This window comes from Ictalurus furcatus, chromosome 3 (genome assembly GCF_023375685.1).
Source record: "Ictalurus furcatus strain D&B chromosome 3, Billie_1.0, whole genome shotgun sequence".
Taxonomy (NCBI): Eukaryota; Metazoa; Chordata; class Actinopteri; order Siluriformes; family Ictaluridae; genus Ictalurus; species Ictalurus furcatus.
Window position 1 is genome coordinate 24,397,573 of NC_071257.1, and position 15,220 is coordinate 24,412,792.

General features: G+C 41.5%; 1 protein-coding gene across 2 annotated transcripts in view; it reads left to right on the top strand.

The window, feature by feature from the left end:
- LOC128605857 (inositol polyphosphate-5-phosphatase A) overlaps window positions 1-15,220 on the top strand; it is a 184,218-nt gene that overhangs the window by 106,534 nt on the left and 62,464 nt on the right. For both annotated transcript variants that reach the window (XM_053621663.1, XM_053621664.1), the window contains exons 7-8: window positions 6,017-6,069; window positions 7,225-7,344. In XM_053621663.1, coding sequence (XP_053477638.1) covers window positions 6,017-6,069; window positions 7,225-7,344 — 173 coding nt within the window. The remainder of the gene's footprint in view (window positions 1-6,016; window positions 6,070-7,224; window positions 7,345-15,220) is intronic.

Below are 15,220 nucleotides of genomic sequence, written 5' to 3' on the forward strand. Positions count from 1 at the left end.
ATGTATCATGCCATGGAATATTTGAGTTCAAATGTATAGAGAAAGTAACATAGAGAGTAAAGACATATATTTCAGTGCTGTACATTATTATGATGTATAATATTTTGGTTGTGAGAAATATTTATTATCCGTGGCTTAAATTCATCTTCTGTGTTACAAATAATAAAAGACACGTTTTAGCATTTAAACTGTAACATTTAACATTTGAGTCTTTTTTTCCTGTGGGATTGTTGATTATTATGGTGTTTCTGTCCCAAAGTAAATGTAAACGTGAAATGTACAGTAAACGTGTGCGTGAGAAGGTGTTCCTTGCAGATGTTTCTGAATCCACATCGTATGACGTACAGATGTGCAGATTTTCAAGGAAACATATGCAACGGTGTTGGAGCCTGTTGAATTTGCATCATTTTACGTATAATGACGTTAATGTTTCATTCGGCTGCATGTCCGATCTCTTTTTCAAATGGCTCCAGAACTACTCATCTCCTATAGTGTAGGGATTCACACGTATTACTGCTTTTTCTGACTTTCCATGCTTACTGTTCTGTGTGTGCGCGTGTGGTGCCCTATGTTGTGATGTGTGCATGTGTAGTGATGTGTGTGTGTGTGTGTGTGTGTGTGTGTGTGTGTGTGTGTGTGTGTGGCTGCTACAGTAATAAAGAGTGTGGGTGCTCGTGTGTCAGCCTGATTCTCCGAGCTCATCAGTTACCCACGCTCTGGCGGCACGGCCCAGCAAATATATGCAAAAGGAGACAGAGTTGGCCTTTCACGGGCTTCTCCCAATTTCCTTATCCTTCACACACGCGCGCACACACCCTCGTACCTTCCCTCTGTATTCCCCCTGCCTCCAAATGTGACATTTCCACATGATCTAAAACCAATTACTATGATTCAGTTGCTACACCGTTCACAATAATTACCAGAACACAAGCAAAACAAAAACAGCAAGGTTGACTGACTGGCGCAGAAAAAGAGCGAGAGGGAGGGGAAAACGGATGAGAAAACAAAGTTTCCGCATTGATTTATGTATGTTCCACGGCTGTGTTATGAATCTCAGATAATGCTCTCAAGAGCAGCACTCCAGATAATGTTATCCCATTTAGAAGTCGCAGATTTGTGTAGTCTAGCCTGGACAGGGACTCTCCCTTACCCTCGAGCGGACACGCAAACACACACACACACACACACACGCAGCCCTCTGCGTAGTGAGAGATTGGTTGTTATCATAGATCACAGATACGGCTCAGACCTCTTATGAAAGATGAATTAATTTCACTAATGCTCTAATGCAAGGCTGTGGTGAGGTGGCTCGGCTGGTGATAACCCAGGCTTCGTCCCTGCTCCCCGCCCCGTGATTTATGCCCTCTTTTAGTAGATGAAACCGGCCAGATTCGCCATCCATCTGCTGCTCTAAAAGAATCCTATTAACGACGAATCCCGGGCAACACGCAGCTCCGATCCAGCAACAGAAGGAGTTTGATCCTTTTCCTGTTCTAGATCTGAAGTGTGGCAGAACCGATGAGTGGCGTTCGGGGAAAGAACTAAAACCTAAACAAGATGTGTATACAGGAAGGGAAATGAGCGTTGGATGAGACTTTTGTAACTCTCCAGACACAGCAAACTTTGCGTCAAATTAAGTTATATACTGAAGCTAATTTGACATGACAGTGAAGCGAAAGTAATGAAAGCCTAGTTAGCTTTGGTAAGAACTGGATGATGATGATAATAACCTCCTGATGACATTGTTGCACAGGAAGGAATTTCGTCCACCATTTGATTGACAGGCAAGGGGTTTTTGTTGGCAGTGCAACAAGGAGAAAATGCCTGGTGACATCACGTCACTTTTAAACCTGCATACTTTTGTCTTTAGAGATGAATAATGTTCATGAACTGATCAGTCCTGTTATTTCTTAGCCACTTCCTTATAGGTTATTGTAGCTGTGGATTTTTGTTCTAATCTCTGTACCATACCCTTTCTTCCTCCTGACCCTATATCCTCTTCGGCAAGCGTATGTGGGCGCGGTGTGAATGACTTTCCCCTCCCAGTATGCAAAAACCTTGTAGCCGTGAGTTATGGCTCTAAGTGGTGGCCAAGCGAGGGGATGATATTAATTGAAAAGCCGAGACAGAAGGAAGTGGACAAACCGCCGGGCGCATTGTTTGTGAAAGGTCGAGCTGATGGATACGGCGGTCTGTCATTTCTCCAGCTTACCCCAATCCTTTTAAGTCACGTTGCCATGCGGTCATTTGTTACATTTGTTATATTTATTTATGGGAAGGTTTGATGCTTGCTTGAACGAGTCCGAAGGCTTTTTTGTCATGTGCTCCTGCAACTCAGACAAGTGATGCTCTAGTCTAGTTTTTCTTGAATAATTACAAAATAAGCTTTGCTTGTTGTTTTTGGTCACACGGAGTTCGTCTTTGAAGATCTTCAAGGTCACAGGGGTTTAGCCACCTGGCTTAACTTACTCGTTTCTCTATTTGGATATCACAAAATGATATCCAGTGATGCCAGGCATCTCTTTAGATTTTACAACAGTTGAACATTTTAAAATGCTCCATATGTTGCGCTCAAATACTAGCAATGTAAAATAATTCCTGAAATAGAATGAGGTGTCAGGTGTGTGTATGGGTGCACAGCTTGAAATCAAAGATGGCAGTCACATGACAAGATCCAAATGGACTTTTTGGTCATTTTTTAATTCGGCTAGTTATTCTAGGCCACATGTCCTGTGTGTAAATTCTGTATTAGAGATAAAATTCTTGACAAATTGTGCCAAGCAAATAAAAATTCACATTTGATTTTAGGTCACTTTTTTGAAATGTGTATTTGTGTCTGAATCATATTTGTTAAGCAGCACTTTAGACCTGAATGAGTACTGAACGATTTGCTCCTTCTTCCAAATCCTGTCTTGTTTTGTAAGATCCTATTTCAGTTTCCTCTCCTCCACCTCCTCCACTCTTCATTTAATATGACCATATCCATAGCAAGTGAAATGGTAGAATAAAGAGTAATGGACGAGCCTTGTGTGGTGCTTCATCAATCACCCGTTGTGAGTATTAGTTATTACTCACCGTGCATTTCTAACCATATACATTTCCATCATGCCTCTCAGACACAGCTGAGGTTGTTATTTATGGGGTTTGTCAAGCAAGACACTACAAAGGGCAGTGCATATAAGCGTTCTAGCTGCGTAGCCCCCAACCTCTTCTTGGGAATCATGACATGGCTGGCTTTAGACGATGATTGAGTCATCAGATATGGGGCAGATATGAGATTATGGACTGTTCCATTCGCTCGCTCAGCCCCTGCGCCTCATGTTTCCACATGACTACTTTCCCTGTTGTTGTGGGTTTTTGGGGCGGACCCACACAAGCTGTGGTCATGGTGACCTCTTATGGACACCCGTTCATCATTGTCACTGGGCTGGAGCTATCCAAGGAGCCAATTTCACCTCTTACCCACTGACCTTTCTAACGGACATCTGATGCCCCTTCCACTGGCCAGACTGTGAGCGTACTCAGGGCATACATTCTCTCTCTCGTGCTCTCTCTCTCTCTCTCTCTCGCTCTCTCTCTCTCTGAGATCATTTGATGTGACAGGATAAGTTTTATGATCAGTATTATGGTCAGCGGTGTGAATCTTTAGCAAGAGTGAACTCTGCTTGGAGAAGTTTGTTGTTTGTTGGTTGATTCTGTCCTATTTCTATACTAAGAAATGATGATAATAGTTATTTGTCATCAATATTAAAAACATTTTAAAAACTTATTATACAAGTCTTCTCGCAATTGCTGGCCAAATTAATGTGAAAAATATTTTTTTCTAGAATTGTTTGATGAATACACTAGTGCAGCATGTCAGAATAGTGAAAAACACTGGAATAGCACTTACCTTGTTCATTTAAATGTGGCTTTTTTGAATGTGAATCTCTATTGCAAAAATAGTAGCACACAAAATCTGTCTTCATAGTTCAAGCACTATTTGTATTAATAATTTATTATTGATGTACCAGTCCCTAGTGTTGAAACCCCTTGTGTAGCTCAAACACATAAGTGCCTCAGTTGCATTGTGATATTGTAAAACCTTTGGCAAAACATAGGAAAGTCTAAGACTAAAACCTACTTTCCCTCTCCTCTGTAGCTTCTAGGTTAATTTAACTATGCTAATGTAATTCCATTTCATACAGTTAATCTTGTGCTAATGTGCTCTGAAAGATGTGAGGCACAATCAAATCCTTCTCATGCTTTTAATTTGCCTCAAGATTTTTTAAAAAATAAAATTAGTCAATTTGTAATTGTGGGACCCTGACTGTAATTAGTTTATTCACGGCAGCAGTTAACTCCCCATTAGAAGCTCGGGGAGAGGGAGCACGAGTGCCTGGTTATTTATTTGGCAGTGCATTGGAAATGAGGATGCTTGCACGATCAATTTGTCTCTCATTTAATAACACGCTGTGTGGTAAATCATGTGCAGTGTGTGTGTGTGTGTGTGTGTTGGAGCGAGTGTGAGTGAGAGAGCGAGCATGTGAGAGAGCAAGTGTGTGAGAGTGTGAGAGAGAGTGAGTGAGCGAGAGTAAGCAAGAGCGAACGAGAGAGAGTGAGCAAGAGAGCGAGTGTGAGAGAGCAACTGAGTGAGGGAGCATGTAAGAGAACGAGTGTGTGAGAGAGAAAGCTCACACTTCTGGTTTTTGAGGGTCAGAGTTCACAGTATTGATGATATAAAAATGAAATCAGTTCAGGAATACACAGAAACATAGAACATTGTGGAGAATTTGTTCCAGTCTGGCATGTTGCTTACCTGAATAAGCAAATATTTCGTCTTTTCAGTGACCAGGAGTCTGTATTTCCTTGGACAGTCTTCTATTTCAGCTTAGTCTTGTTGTCCCATTTTTGACTTTTTGTCCCCAATCTCAGTTTTTACCTCATTTAACTGTTGCTTTTATCCAAAGACAGGATACAACTGAGTAATTCAGGGTTAAAGATCTTTCTCAAGGACCTAACAGTGGCATCTTGGGTTTTCACATGCAGCCTTCTGATCAGAAATCCAATGCCTTAACCTCTGAGCTACCACTGTCCATTGTTTTTCATTTCTGTGCAGAACGTGTGTACACACAGAGGAGTTTATTGTTCTACCCCAAGCCTTACGAGTTCCTTTCCTAGCAGACAGAACCTTGGATCTGACAAAATACAGCAAATCATAGGCTTTTGCAAAGGCTGTACCGTATATACACAGTTTGGTAATTCATACTGCGCTTTGGTCAATAATATTGCTCATGGACTGCATGCTCTATGAATGTAAAGGCTGTTTTGATAGTTTGTTGGTGTGAGACCTACTCTATGGTGTATATGTGGTCATCTGGAACTTGGTGATTGTTACACTCCCTGTCTCTGATTCAGCATGTAGTTGATGTAGTTATTAAACACGAACACAATTTTTAATAAAAGTTACAAAATAAGAAATGTTTAGTTTTTTTTGTTCACACTTTCTGCAAAATCAATTTAAAAAATGTAAAACTATAGAAATACAAAATGAAATAATTTGAATGTTACATGAATGAACATGAATTTTAAAAATTGTTTAGTGAATACAGTGGCATTGGATGTTAAACAGTTAAAAAGAATTTGTCGGTTCATCGTCTGCCTTGTAGAAAAGAAAGGTGTTTGTATGTAAACCCACCACGTGCAAAAGAGGTGGCTCAGTGGTTAATGCTTTGGGCTCCTGATCAGAAGGATGGGAGCTACCAAGTTGTCACTATTGGGTTCTTGGGCAAGACCCTTTAATCTCAACTGCTCAGTTGCATTCTGTCTCAATTGTACCTTATACAAGCATCTGCCAAATGAGTTTCAGTTTCAGTTGGTCACCGTATATTTAGTTTAAAATAATTTCTACTCTTAACTCTATAGTTATACATTATATTTTTCCTGACCTGAAAAAAATCTAAAACTTAAATTTATTTGGGTCAGTGTCATATATCATTGCTTAATTGTACTGTCTATGTGTGTTGCTCTTTTGCAGTGCAAATGGTCCAGAAAAGGCTTTATCAGGACTCGCTGGGCTATGGGGGACTGGTGAGTTGGATGTGTTTTACCTGCTCTCTCTCTCTCTCTCTCTCTCTCTCTCTCTCTCTCTCTCTCTCAATCTCTTCTGTCTTTGTGTATATACTCTATATCTAGCCCTAATAACTAGGAAATGTACATTCCATGTGTGTATATATATATATATATATATATATATATATATATATATATATATATATATATATATATATATATATATATATATATGTGTGTGTGTGTGTGTGTGTGTTCAGTCCACCTGCTGGAAAAGGCCTGGATTGGATTAGGCCTAATCACGTTAGTCAAGCAGCTCTATCTGACAGATGACAGAAAACATTACATGCAATTGCACCTGCATGTGGAGGATCTTAAAGGTTTTCTCCATGGGGAGATGGGTGAAGGGGGATAGCTGCGTGAGTAATCTAATAGAGGAAATACAACAGGACAAAAGGGCTGAAATAGGGGATTGGAATAGAGGGATGATGCGAGACAGGGACTGGGCTCTGTTCCAGAAAGAGGGATGACACGAGGTAGATGGAGAGAGAGTGCGGCGGAATGAAATGGTGACAGAGGAATAACAGGCTTAGCCACAAGGCCACTGCGAAAGCATCTGTAGCATTCTACGCATGCCACTTTTAAACAGATTAGTGGCTTTGGCATGTATGAGCAGCGCAGTCATGTAAGAGCAGAGTACACAAGTCAATCATGGTTTATGTTGTATTGCTTATAGACTGTGTGGTGTGTTAAAGGTCAAAGCATGAAGGGTCAAAGAGCAAACTTTATGAACAGGAAGTATTTAAATTCAATTTGCTGCTGAATAATGATCGATGTTTTTTATATATATATATATATATATATATATATATATATATATATATATATATATATATATATATATATGTGTGTGTGTGTGTATATATGTATATGTATATATATGTATGTGTGTGTGTATATATATATATATATATATATATATATATATAATATGTGTATGTATACAGGACTCTAGTTTTTGGAGTAATAGTGCAAAAACAGTGCCTGTAACGTTATAACAAATGCCATTTACATTCAAAGGCAGGCATTGGGTTTTATTTTTATATTGTATATTGGGTTTCTGCGTTGGTTCGCAAAGTTGGCTCAGAGTTTTTTTTTCCTTTGTGTTCACAGTGCCTTTGACCTGGTGAATATTCACCTGTTCCACGATGCCTCCAACCTGGTGGCCTGTGAAAACAGCCCTTCTGTTTACTCAGCCATACGACAGAAAGCTCTCGGCTACGTTCTGGACAGGTAAGAGTGAGGGTGAGCGAGGTAGGAGTGTGCACTGGTAATCTCATCATTGGGAAGCTAGAGAGCAACAAATAGCCCTGATAAAAGAGAAAAAAAATCACGTCTTGCAATATTTTGATGTAAGTCCAGGTTATGCAACACCAATTTTCCTTGCTGCAGTTCAACCAGTTTAGTGCTGGTTGATTAAGTATGAAGCATAATGCTTTATTCATCACAGACCACTAATTTCTAGGCAAATATCAGTAATGGTGTTTATACTGCTTAGTCCAGTGTGGAGGTATACTAGAATTAAATGCAAAAATGATATGTGGAAAAAAGACAGTCATCAGTTTTGTTAAAAGGGAAGGGATAAGTAAGAGATAATCCACTGCTTGATGTGCATTACACAAAAAACCCAACTCGAAGTGTGTAACACACACCTTACTGTGGATTATCCCGCGTATACCAGGGTCACTTTCCAGTATTGACAAGTTAAAGCTGTCGTTGATGTTTGCAGTACAAAATTTGACTGAAAAGATAAAAAATAACGGTTAATTTTCATTAATTTTATATATGTGTCACTGTATCTAGAATTCTACCCGCTCTGAATCGTACACAGAAATAAAGTAGTGTAATAAGATAAATAGTTATTAGCGAAAGAGAGATAGATTGTGCGTGTGTGAATTACCTTCGTCTGTGCCGCGTCTCTGTAAGTTTAACTACTGTGTGCAACTGTAACTATGTTACTATGGTTATGTTTATAGGCAGCGTATTATTTTAGAATGTGATTAAACTGACTGGAGCTACCTGTGCATTATATGGTTGGAACGCACACCTTCCAGCCAATCAGAATCGAGTATTCAGACAGCCCATGGTATAAAATGACATACTAGGCTGATGAGTTGTGGCACAATATTTTATTTGCAAGTTTACCAATTAGTCATCATGTAATTAACTATAAGACTCATTAACTCTTAATGAGATCAATATCTAAATAATTCTCTTTGCACCTCTATACTCCCCTTGTAGTCCACCTCTGATGTATTCACAAAATATATTTTGAATACTTATATACAGAAAAGTCTGTTAGAAATTGGACACTGGGTGAGTGAGTGAGGGAGGGCATGAGGGAGGGCATGAGTAAGGGAGGGTGGGTGTGAGTGAGCGAGGGAGGGAGTGTGGGAAGGAGGGAGGGAGCTAGGGAGGAAGTGAGCGAGGGAGGGCGTGAGCGAGGGAGGGTGTGAGTGAGTGAGGGAGGGAGGGGCAGGCAGGAGTGAGGGATGGAGTGAGTGAGTGAGGGATGGAGTGAGTGAGTGAGGGAGGGCGTGAGTGAGTGAGGGCGGGCGTGAGGGAGGGAGGGAGTGAGGGAGGGAGGGCGTGAGTGAAGGAGGGAGTGAGGGAGGGCATGAGTGAGGGAGGGAGTGAGGGAGGGCATGAGTGAGGGAGGGAGGGCATGAGTGAGGGAGGGAGGGAATGAGTGAGTGAGTGACGGAGGAAGGGCGTGAGTGAGTAACAGAGGGAGGGCTTGAGTAAGGGATGGAGTGAGGGAGGGCGTGAGTGAGGGCGGGCGTGAGTGAGTGAGGGTGGGCGTGAGTGAGGGAGGGAGGGATTGAGTGAGGGAGGGAGGGCGTGAGTGAGTGAGTAACAGAGGGAGGGCTTGAGTAAGGGATGGAGTGAGGGAGGGCGTGAGTGAGTGAGGGAGGGCGTGAGTGAGTGAGGGCGGGCGTGAGTGAGTGAGGGAGGGTGTGAGTGAGTGAGGGCGGGCGTGAGTGAGTGAGGGCGGGCGGGAGTGAGGGAGGGAGGGAGGGAGGGCGTAAGTGAGGGAGGGAGGGAGTGAGTGAGGGCGGGCGGGCGGGCGTGAGTTAGGGCGGGCGTGAGTGAGTGAGTGAGTGAGTGAGGGAGGGCGGGCGTGAGTGAGGGAGGGAGGGAGTGAGTGAAGCAGGGCGTGAGAGAGGGCGTGAGTGAGGGAGAGAGGGCTTGAGGGAGTGGCGTGTGAGAAAATGGTACAGGCCTGAATGTTTAACCACTACATTAAGGGGGTCCAGTGGCCAATTATACTGTAGGGAGCATTTCCCTGGCATGGTTTAGATCCCCGTTAGAGGGAAGAATCATTACAAATCAATCCAAAGTTCTTCTGACTGATCACCTTTACACTGTCATGAAACATTTCTATCCTGATGGGAGTGGTCTCTTCCAGTATGATCCCGCCCCTAACCCCATCCACAAGACTGGAGGGCTAACTGAATGCTTTAATGAGTATAAAATGATCTAAATCACATGTTATGACCTTCAGTCACCAGATCTCAACTTTCGATCTCACCAGATTTCGGACCACTGTGTTAGACAGCGCTCTGCCAACGGTACCAATGTTAGGCAGCTATCCAAGGTGCTTTGACGTTGTTCTGCTGCCTTATGCTGTCCTGACACCATAACAGAGACACTTTGTTTGTTATCCTTTAATTTGTCCCCCATATAAATATACTGAATGAGTTATGTAGATGACAAAGCCCATTTTTATACATAGTGTGCACCAACACTGATGTGTTTGATGATATATTTATTATATAATGATATTTACTGTAACCTCATAATTCCAATTCAAATTTGTAATTCTAGAGGACAGAGTGAAAACATCATAAAATATGTCACTGTCCAATCACTTATAGCCTGCCGTGCGTCTGTGTGTTGGTGAGGGAGTGCTGCCCTTCCGTCATAATACACTCCCTAACATGGTATCTGAATGCACACAGCGACTTCCATGGCATTACCACAAATCCACTTTGAATAACTGCATGCATATGCTTGGCGTTTTTCAGCAAGCCGCCTGACACCCTGAGTTACGACCTGCTTTTATGTTTCAGAGATCTTTTTTTTCTTTTTTTTCCTGCTCCCTCTTTGATTTCTCATCTGATGAAAGAATGGAGCAGCTTTAATGACAGCCAAGTGGAGGTGTTTTAGGAATATTGCACCTTTTACAGTTTTTATTAAGCCATATTTACTTGGATTTATGGATATAATGAAGTATGAAAAGGACCCCTAGCTGCTTACACTGAGGGTTTGCTCCATAGTTTTATTTATTTATTTATTTTGCTTTTTTTTGGGCAGTATTTGTGAAGTTGATTTATTTTTGAAAGTCGGCTCATAAATACTACGCCTAGAGTCATATGTCTGAGGCAGTGCAGTCATGCCAACTCAGTGGGTTTTTTTTTCTTATACACCCCGATGTCCAACAGTCTAGTGTTGTAAAAAGACAAGGCCAGAAAAGTCATTACAAGACTTGTAGATGTATCTGTTGTTTATGACCGTCTTTGAAATTGCATGTATTGTACAGCATCTTGAACCTCTATAGTGCTGTGTATTTAAAGCTGCCGAAAGTATAATCTTTGCCCTTTTTGGGGAGGTCCTGGTTGTATTTCAGGTTTGTGGGTGGGACTAAAACATTGAGGTGGGAGTGTGTTTCATTCCTGCTGCTGGTTTACAGAATGTAGCAGCACATCACACATGGAGACGCAGTCTTACTCTGATGGATCCGGATGGACCGAGGAAAGGGAGGGCAGAGTACAAAAGCCCCCCACCCCCACCCACTGACTCTGTTAGGGCCAGTGAATGATGTTCGGTTCTTTTCACCAGGGCCGCTAACCTTTTGGCAGCCACCAGCAAACTCTATTCTCCCGTGCCGATCGAGGAGGACAATGTGACTGCGGAGCCGTTTGAATGAAGTGCTACCACCAACAGTGTGGCTATTCAGAGGCTCGTTGGGAACCAGCTTTTGGGCCCATTGTCCTTCGCTATGACTTCTAGGCCAGAAAGGGAGAGCAGGAAAAGGGAGAGGATAGAGTATGTAGTCATACCACCCCCTCTTTCGCCATTCCATTTTACCACAGTGTTTCTTTCTGCCCCCCCAACCCTTTCCCATTTGGTCGCTCCTCATCTCCAGCGGTCTTACCATTTCTCTCTGAGCGAGAATTCAGTATGTTTTTCGTCTCTTGCTGCGTTATAAGTGCAGAGATTTCCTCACTGAACTGACGTGCCTTTAGTCGCTGTTTAAGGGGGCCCATCCTCTTAACCCTTATCTGCTCAGAGGACTAATTGTGCAGCTTCCAGCCCATTGAGATCGCACCTGATAAGCTCTTTTCCTCTGTCTCTTTCAGCTGCTAAACACTGTTTATCTCGCCACCGCTTAAAGGCCTCAGGGGAACAATGCTGAAAGACTATAGCATTTAGCCAGATTGCTCCCTGTCTTTCTCCCTCTGTCTGTTTCTCTATCTTTCTGTCCTACCATATTATACATTTTATATATAATGTGTGTGTGTGTGTGTGTATTATAGTATATTAAAATTTTTACTACTGTTATATTAAAATTCTTACTTATGTTCCAATAAAATATTTTTAACTAGAGTTTCTTTATATCGTATCAAAGCATAACATATCATTAGTAGTTTAAATAAATGAAATATTTATAGAGGGTAAAGGTTAAATGGTGAGAATGTTGCATTTAATATTGATTGATTTAATCACTTGACTTTTTTCATTCCGCCCCACCACCGAAGATATTCAGCAACTATGTCCCAGCAAATAACTTCTCTCCCTACAGGCTCAGCTTTTGTGCGAGTGGATGTGTCTCCATTTGCTGTTCTTTTCAGAGAACCCGCTTGGGTTAAGGGCGCAACAGTTTTACATCACAACTGTGAAATCTTGGCAGAAAGACGCCCTTTGTCCCTCTCCATTATTTTCACACAAATATAGTCCATTGTCAGGAGGCTGAAGTTAATTTGATCAACATTGGAGACATTTAACTTTTCTGTTCAGTCAAAAGGCTTGTTTCATGCTCATTTTCGGGGCATTGAGACGGTGTGATTGGCAGAAAAATAATGTTGCCGTTAACAATTCAGGGCAATTAGTTTCCCAGGGGGAAGCGCCGGGCTGCACTGACTGCCACACAGCTATTCTTTGTCACTTTATGGATGGTCATCAGTCAACTGTCAAAGCCATTCAAAGAGCCCTCCAATCTAAATGTTTTCCCTTTTCGGCTTTTCCCAGAACGACAGTGAGAGAGGAGGAGAGAGACGCTGAGTTATAGAGGGAGAAAGCATGAGACAGAGTTAGAGAGAAAGACAAGAGCAGCCTGATGGATGTAACTGAGACCCTCCAGAAAGCGGAATGGATTCATTAAAATGTCAAGATATGGAGAAATAGATATAGTGCATGTTGGATTTATTATTCTTTAAAATAATGGTGTCGTTTTTTTGTTTTTGTTTTTAAATGTTTTGATCGAAGCAGCCAGACGGATCGCTGCTGGAAGTTTGGAGCTAACATTATCATTGTTCTTTATCTTTGTAGTAGTTATGTGGTTTGGTGTCTTAAAGGAAAACTCTTTAAAAGGCGTAATGCAGTAACGTCTGTGCTATTGGTGTGCGTTTGTGAATAGGAAAGGCTTTTAGCATGGTAGTGTGGCAGGCTCTAAGCCGTTGCTCTGTGTTGGATGTGGTATTAATGTCGATCAGCAGTGACTTTGTGAACTGCTTCCTCACCCTGGGAGGCCCAGTGGGTCAAAGGTTAATCAGTCAGCCAGACCTCCTTCCCACCCTGTTCTCTCTCTCACACACACACACACACACACACACACACACACACACACACACAAAACCCCTAAAACATGATTCACACGCAGTATTATCAGCAACCTTGCTTGTCTCATACTACATTCAGGACTCCGCCCCCCTCTCGCTGCTCTGCCTCTCTCCCTAAACACATCATCAATTCATTAAAACTGTTTCCTAAGTTCATTCTGTCTTTTTAGTGTTATCAGCTTGTTTAGTTAGGCTAAGATATGCTTCACACTTTTGAGTATTGGCAGCAATCCAGTTGCCCTGCTCTCATATACACACACACACATTCGCATATTGTTAAATATCTCCTGGGTATATTTCCTGGTGTAAGAGAATACTTTCTAATATTTATTTATCAGACATACTAAAATACATCATCTGGTCGATCTAAAAATTTTATTTGGACGTCTCATTTTAGAAATCTCTCACGTCATGTCAAGCCAGTATCATTACATAAGCAGTTATTTATACTGTATAATCTAGAGCTGATCTGTTACCATGTTTAGTCATTCTATTTCTTTTTGTGTCTTTTTATTTTTTATTTATACCCATGGCTTTGCTTCAGCAAATATATATGAACGTCCATATTTGGCAATAGCTACGAAGGGCAGATCTTGTCAGGTTTTGTCTTGAGCCTGTTCCACAGCCCCCAGAGGGCCATTGTGATACCAGCAGTTGGACAACAGTATTAAAAAAAAACAACAACAAAAAAAAACATTTTTAATGAATAGCCAAAACGAAATAATTGAAATAACATCATTTAAACATAGTTTTTTTTTTTTTTTTTAAGGTAGTTAGACTAGTAACTGTGCTGAGTATTATAGTGATAGTCATGTGTAAATGTCAAATTAAAGTCAAATATAGACTCTGGTGATAAATGTTTCAGGTTGGCTCATTACTTAATCAGTATGACATCATTATAAAGCTGTGTTGTAGCTTGTGTAGACTTATTTTCTCTGATTATTAGTGTAACTATTGTATATCACTATGATGGTACAGTAGTTGTTCTAATTCGTTGTTGGTTACTGGAGCTTTTAGCAGTTGGTTGTATAAAATGCTAGTTTTGTGCTAGTTACAGCACGTTTATCAAAAACCAATTATGAGGCAATTATACCGTCTATAAAACCTATGGGCTCTTAAATGCAAGGATGTGTGCTAGGTAAATGTTGGAAAGCCTGAGGAAAAGGCAGTGCTAATCATATAGAGAAAAAGAGCAACCATCTGATTGATTATGTAGGCTGGGTTGACTTATTAGACACAATAACATTTTCAACTGCCTTTAAGGAAATGTCAAAGTTGACCCCATTTTGGTTGATCCCTTCCCTTTTCTCTGACCACCCCCCAACCACCCCCCCCCCCCCCACACACACACACACACACTCACACACACACACACAAACACACACAAAAAGTCAGTGCTATTGGGTGAACCTAGAGCAGGCTCAGAAAAAAATTAGAGGGTGGTCACTTCCGCAGGTCACAGGTCATTTGGGGGGCCTCCAATTGGGGCGGTGACATGACTGGCAGCGATCACATTCTTCAGAATGTTAACATTCTGCCCTGATTCCCTGTGAATCAGACACACTGACTAAATCAGGGAGGGGGCAGCACAAATACTGAGGGAGTGACTTGTGTCTCCACAGCAGAGCCGTGGTGCCTGGCATGTATGCCAAGCAGAATTACACAGCTCGACTCTCATTTCTGTGCATTCATTAGAGAGAGTGAGAGAGAGGAATGAGGAGAAAGAGAAGGAATGGAAACTATAAATAGATATTGTGCTTTCTGTATGTCCAGGAGGTTGAATCTCTTCTATTCTCATCTGTCAGTACTGTCATCCTGCATCAACAATGACACAGCACTTTTATTTGAGCGAATGAAAAGAGCAGTGTCATTTTTGAGACGGCTTGAAAGTACACTGTCTCAGAAAATGATGCATGGCTACCCATTTTAACAATAGTAAACATACTAGAGAGTAAAAATGGCATGAGAAGCACAATTGTAAGTAAAGGTATTGCATGATATCACCTGTGTATGCATAAAGTAGAAAGTATGCTTTACTTTTTACGTGTACGCTAGGAACAGCATACAGTGCACGTGACACAAATTTCGTCATCAGCAGAGTACGCACGTTCTGTATGCGTGCCGCCCGATTTGAATTATATTTCACTATTTAGTTCTTCCACAAGGTGGCAACAGTGATGCAGGGCTGTTGATTCTCAACGTAGCTGAAGAAAAAACAGAATGAACGGAAGTGATGGAAACGACTGCAGGATAGAAAGTACACGCAT